General features: G+C 35.0%; 1 protein-coding gene across 1 annotated transcript; it reads right to left on the bottom strand.

Annotated features, from left to right (window-relative positions):
* Positions 1 to 3,811: 3,811 nt before the first annotated feature.
* Positions 3,812 to 4,802, bottom strand: LOC136203752 (calmodulin-like protein 3). Its single transcript, XM_065994978.1, has one exon. The coding sequence runs from the start codon at positions 4,708 to 4,710 to the stop codon at positions 4,063 to 4,065; it is 648 nt and encodes a 215-aa protein (XP_065851050.1). The 5' UTR covers positions 4,711 to 4,802; the 3' UTR covers positions 3,812 to 4,062.
* Positions 4,803 to 6,250: the final 1,448 nt, after the last annotated feature.

Raw genomic sequence — 6,250 nt, 5'->3', positions numbered from 1 at the left:
ATGATTGTTATATTTACCATATAGTGAATGAGAGAGACTTTTTAATAATAAATTATTAATAAAAAATCAAGTTATAGGCACTAAGAGGTGGATAGATGTTCTTTATTAATAGAGAAAATGGAGATGTTTATAGTAATTTGAGGAGCCATTGGAGCCGATTTTTTAATTCTTCATTCTCAAATTTAAACTTAAAAGCCAAACTAAAAGACTCCTGAAGATACTCTAATTTAATGAATAACTTACATTTATGACATATTGAAGGTTTTAGAAAAGATTACGGGAATTTTTTTATAATTATTATTATCCTTTTGCAAGCGGTAGATTTTATTTTATAAAGGTTTCTACAACTTGAAGCAGTTTATTTCTTCTTCTTTTTGTTCAAATTTCTCGAATAAGATATTTTTTGCACTCTCCTTCCATCTTGGTAGAGGTTGTTGAAGTCACAAAAAAAAAACCATGTATGTTGAAGTCTCGAGTTAGGTTAGTGCATAAAACATGTTTTATATGTAATTTCAAAAGTTACCAAAAAAATAACAAATCATTTTAATATATTTTATTTTTATCTCTTTAACATTTTTTTAAATGTCTCAGTACTAAAATAACAGTAAAATTAGTTACTATTAATTAAGCTAATTGATTTATTTTAATTTATTTATAAATATAATACATATATATTTAACAAATGATATCACAAATCATTATTTTACGTATAAACTATTTTAATTATAAATATTATTAAATTAAATAATAGAACATTTTAATATTTAATTATATTTTTATTAGCAAAATAAATTTAACAAATGTGCTAAAGATGTGCCTGACACTCTTTATAAAAAGTAGGGATTAAATGTAACATTATTCTCTAAATTTAAATGGTTATTTTAAAATGGTAACTCAACTTTAATTTATTCAATTAGGTCATTTTTGAGGTGATGTGTACGGACAAGAAAATCGGAATTGCATTCCGTTTTGATTACAAAATTGGTGAAAAGAGTTATTGTTAAATTCGCCGCCATTATCACATTGAAACACTTTTATATCACGTTCAAATTGAGTTCGAACAAAAGAACGAAAGGTAAGAAATATCGAATATACTTGAGACTTGTTAGCTAGGGGAAATGTCCATAGAAAATTTGTGTAATTATCAAGAAACAATACATAGTAACGATGACCACTAGAGCTTAAGATAGGAGAAGTCCAGATATCACTATGAATTAAATCAAATGGCATAGAAGTAAAATTGTGCGAGGACTGAAACGGTAATTTAACTTGTTTTCCATTAATACAAGAAGTACAAACAGAAACATTCTTATTCCTATTACATAAAATTGAATTTTGACTCATAAGAACATGCAGAATAGGGGGCCCTGGATGTCCTAGACGATTGTGCCAGACTTCAGAAGACAGTGCAGTAAAGACGGAAGGGGAGGACGACGAGGTGACCGGACTTGACATGACTGGAAAAAGATCCCCGGTACTGTTACATCTCATGATATGTGTTCCCGTCTGTAAATCCTTCACAGAAAAACCCAAGGGATCAAATTCGACAGAAACTTGGTTATCTTTAGTAAATTGACGGACAGAAACAAGATTTTTGATAAGTTGAGGAGCATGCAAGACGTTATTTAATTTCAATGAGTGGTGTTTAGGACCCAAACTAGCATTACCAGAACCACAAATAGGTACACAGTGACCATTACCAACAATAATATTTCCATTGAGGCTCGAATTAAAATAAGAAGTGAGTGTACCTTTGTGAGCAGTCATGTGAGATGTTGCTCCTGTGTCCATATGCCACTGATCAGGAGGTGGTGCAATTGACATCGTGTGCATGGCTTCAGCAATGTCAGTAGGCGAATAGGGTTGTTGATACATGTTCAGATGATCCTGAGGAGCATGTGGGCGTGGTCCTAGGATTCCTGGTTGCTGTGTCTGATGTCCGGATGGACCCTGGGGCTGCCATGAGTTCGTTGGAAACGGGCAAGGAGGTGTCGCCCATGGCTGAGAGTAAGCCCAAGTTGGGGAAGAGGAGGGGCGATAATTCTGGTTATGTGCAGGTCGGTATGGATATCGGCCCCCTCTGCCCCTGTAGTTCCGATTATTGTACCTTCCACCACGGTAAGGTGCAGAGTTGCGATTATGCGCAGGTTGGTGGTGCGAAGGCTGCACGACTGGTTCGGCCGATGTGGCTGTGAGGGCGACAGATTCAGTTGAGGTACTATGTTTGCGAGAGCGTGCTGTTTCTTCAAGAATGAGCATTGAGCGAGCCTTGGGAAAGGAAGGTAGTGGATCCCCATGACGAATCTGAGTACCGACTGTGTCATAGGCATCAGTTAGGCCAGAGATAAGTTGGAGGACCATTTGATCATTTGTGACAGGACAATCCACATTAGAAAGTTGATCAGAGATGGATTTTAGGTGTTGGCAGTATGAAGAGATATCTGAAAAATTATCCAATTTGATTTTGGAAAATTCTTGTTGGAGGAATAGGGCACGGGAATGTTTGTTGTCTGAGAAAATGTCTTGGAGTTTGCTCTAGGCTATGGCAGCGGTAGAGTCTGCCTCAATGATGGTCTGTAGCAGATCAAGGGATATGGTGCTGTAAATCCATTGGAGGACAACAGCGTCAATTCGGGACCAGAGGGCAGGATTGGTAATTTCTAGAGAGTTGTCGGAAGCGTTTTCGGGTGAGGGAATGATGTGGTCAAGAACATCGAAGGCTTTGGCGTGGAGTTTGAATAGGGCGGCCCAGGTTGGATAGTACCCTTTTTCAGTATCAAGGGTTATTTTGATAAAGGTGGAGATGTTGGAGACGGTAAGGGATGGATGATGGCTAGGGTTTTTGTCTGACTGATTTATGTGAGAATTGTTGGTTGGAGGAGTGCCGGTGGAGGATTTCTCGGTATTGGTGCTCATGGTTGCAGGGTATGTGATGATTTAGTGGTTGCGGGTTTTAGTGTTACGGAATCGGAGGAGGTGCGCCGGAGGTGGCTGCGGCGGCCGTAGGTCGGAAGCAAGAGGAAGGGGGAGGTGATTCGAAGGGTTTGAAGAGAGAAGGAATTAGGTTTAGGTTTAGGTCTCTGATACCATGTAACAATTGTAATTGTTCTGTGATTCCATTGATTTGCAAATGAGTATATATAATAAGTACAGTTCACGTTTCAGTGAAAGACTAATGCTAACTAACTATTTTATACGAACAGTAAGTGAGTAAATAATCTATTTCTCTAATATATATCTAATAATTTTGATAATTAATGATTAAAAGGTATGGAACTGATGATATAGGTTACATGTCAGTATGAGTCAACTCAGATCTTTAACTGAAACGATACATGACATCCACTTATATACCACTTGGTTATCACGTGTCGGTTATTTTCATGAAAAAACGGTCACGTTTCGTTTCAGTCAAAGATCTAAACTGACTCATGTTGACGTGTGACCATGTCATTATTTGATGCTTTTAACCATTGAAATCGGCGGAATGATCTAATTGAAATAAAACTTAAAGTTGAATGATTTTACTGAGATAAATTGAAATAGAGTGATGATTTTGATAGACAATCATGTAAATTCATTAACTAATAGCACATCTATTTTTAAGTAGATAACTATTGCTTCTCCAATACACATTCTTCCAACCACCATCCACCTCACCAAACACCTCCCACTAAAAATGTTCTATTTTTAACAAAAGAAATTTACCATTGAGAAACTAACATTTCCTTGATAACAAGATGAAGCAACAACACGTAAAGAAAAAAGAAATCTACAATTCATTTGCTATGTTTTCTACGAAGAAATAAAATTGAGTGACAATGCTATAGTTTAGGATAGGAACCATGTATATTTTTTACACTTTAAATGTCTGTACACCAAATAAGTTACACACATCTATTTATATTTACATTGAAAAGAAAAAACAGAAATATATACTAAAATTGTCACACACATTAAACTTAAATTTGCTAGCTTACTGAATATGTATATAATTGGAAAATGCTTGGGATTGGAAAATAACTACTAATACATAATTAGCAGAGAATTAATTGAGATTAATTAGAAGACTGAAATGAGGTTTTTTGAGTTGCCTCCTCCTCCACTTGTAGTTGTCATCATCTTCTTAAATTCATCAAAATTAACCATTCCATCTCCATCTTTATCAACCTTTCTAATCATTTCTTTACAATCTTCACTTCTTCTTCCTTGTTTTAATCCCATAGAACATAACACCGATCCTAATTCTTCAACTGAAATTAATCCATCTTTATCCCTATCAAATACCTCAAAAGCTTCTTTCAGATCCACATCTTCTTCTTCTTCTTCGGCGTCGTCTTTCCTATTTTGACACAAGCTGCAAAACTCTTGGAAATCAATCAATCCGTCTCCATTGGAATCGACTTTCACTAACATTTCTTCGACTTCTTTCTCCGTCATGAAGATTCTGATGTTGTTGAGAGAATCTATCAGCTCTTGCTTCGTTATAAATCCGTCGCCGTTTTTGTCGAAGGTCGCAAACACACTCTTGAGCTCATCCTTGAAGTCGTTGCTGTTATCATTGCGATTATCGCGAGTGATTTCTGGATCGCGTTTTGCGGCAGGGGAAGGGCGACTGGAGAAGAAAGAGTAGAGATGTTTGGGAAGGGGAAAGAAGTAAAGGAAGGCAGCAAAGAAGAGGAATATAAGGAGGAAAAAAGTAATGGCCATTGGGAAGAAGAAGAAGAAGAAGAAAGGGAAAGGGGCAAAGAATGAGGAGAAGAGAAGAGAGTTGAAATTTGAAATTAATGTTTGGAGGAAAGAGCATCGGAGAAGGTACGCGGTATTTTGATCCCACAAAGCGCGTTAAATATCCTTTTCTTTTGAGAAACTATATATTCCTACATTAACTTTTCTTTTGTTGCTTTTGGAATATTGATTTTGATGTTCACCTTCATAACAAATTAGAGAAAACCAAAAACTTCACTAGAGATATAAGATGTTATTCTTCCTATGGTGATTGGGAGTAATTTGTTTGATGACTGGCAAGTTAACCCTAATGTTTTGAAGGAAATGCTTAGAAGTAACGTAGTAAATGGTGCAAATTAAATCCTAACGTTTTCAAACAAGATCAATTTTAGCGATGTGTTGTCGAAAATTTGAAAATGTTGGTTTGACTGTTATTTTATTGCCACATCATAGATTTTAAACAAGCTTATGGATAAATTGAAGGATAAATTACATCAATAATATCTGACCTATACCCAAATTCACGCTTTAGTACTTTTATTACATTTTATCCTAAAAATACATTCCAAGGATGATTGGACATTTAAATACATGTGATCGGTCAACGCTTATTCAACCAACGTTACACTTAAAAATGGATCCCACCACACAAATAGCTAACCTAAAAAGACAATAATGCCCTTTGAAGAAACCAAACGCCTATTTGGCAGGTGTCACTGCTTTATGGGACCAAAAGCCTTTGGACCATTTTTAGTGCGACCTATGTCATGTTATGTACTCACTATCTTTTGCATAACTGTTTTTCATGATCCAACAATTCTCTTTCTTTCACCGTACATATATTGAGATGGATGGTGAATATCAATATACGTGGTTGGAAGATACTGTTCACATTTTTAGGGAATATTCCCTACTTCAAATTAAACAGCTCGTGTGAGTCTTTCTGATCTAAAGATGATATTGATCTATGTTTATGAAATATTTATTATGATATCAATAGTTAAAATAGGTGAATGATATTAAGTTTCTACTCATAATTTTAATTTACTCCTAACTTAATAATTTGAGTGGATGAGCATTAACGTATTGCAATTTTCAGTAATAATTATGTTGGAATATTCATAATTACTCAACCCATCAGTAATTATTTAGCCACAAAATGAAAGATTAAAGGGATAATGATGGAACATATATAGTGAGAAGGATCATAAGCAATTAAAAAAAGAATATGCTTCAGATCTCAGAGTGACACGTTTTTATAGCATCGGATACTTGGCTTTGTTTGTTATTTATCTCATAAATTGATTCCACAGACTTCAAACAAATGTTTTTCAGATTTTTTCTAATATTAAGATTAATTATCTTTAACACTTTTAATTATTTTTCTAATAAAAATTGGACATATATATATTATTGTGAGCTTGTTCTACCTAATTTATGGCATAAAGAGTAGTTGATGGTCATTTATGTGCATTTTGATGATAGGTGCAGACTCTCATTTTTGTTGTAAGGAATCTGTTAA

This window comes from Euphorbia lathyris, chromosome 8 (assembly GCF_963576675.1).
Source record: "Euphorbia lathyris chromosome 8, ddEupLath1.1, whole genome shotgun sequence".
Taxonomy (NCBI): domain Eukaryota; kingdom Viridiplantae; phylum Streptophyta; class Magnoliopsida; order Malpighiales; family Euphorbiaceae; genus Euphorbia; species Euphorbia lathyris.
The sequence above is the reverse complement of the archived record's forward strand: the minus strand, read 5'-3'. Positions and strand labels throughout refer to the sequence as shown.

Excerpts from the sequence above, each read along its gene's own strand:
- LOC136203752 (XM_065994978.1), bottom strand. The coding sequence starts at position 4,710 with ATGGCCATTACTTTTTTCCTCCTTATATTCCTCTTCTTTGCTGCCTTC.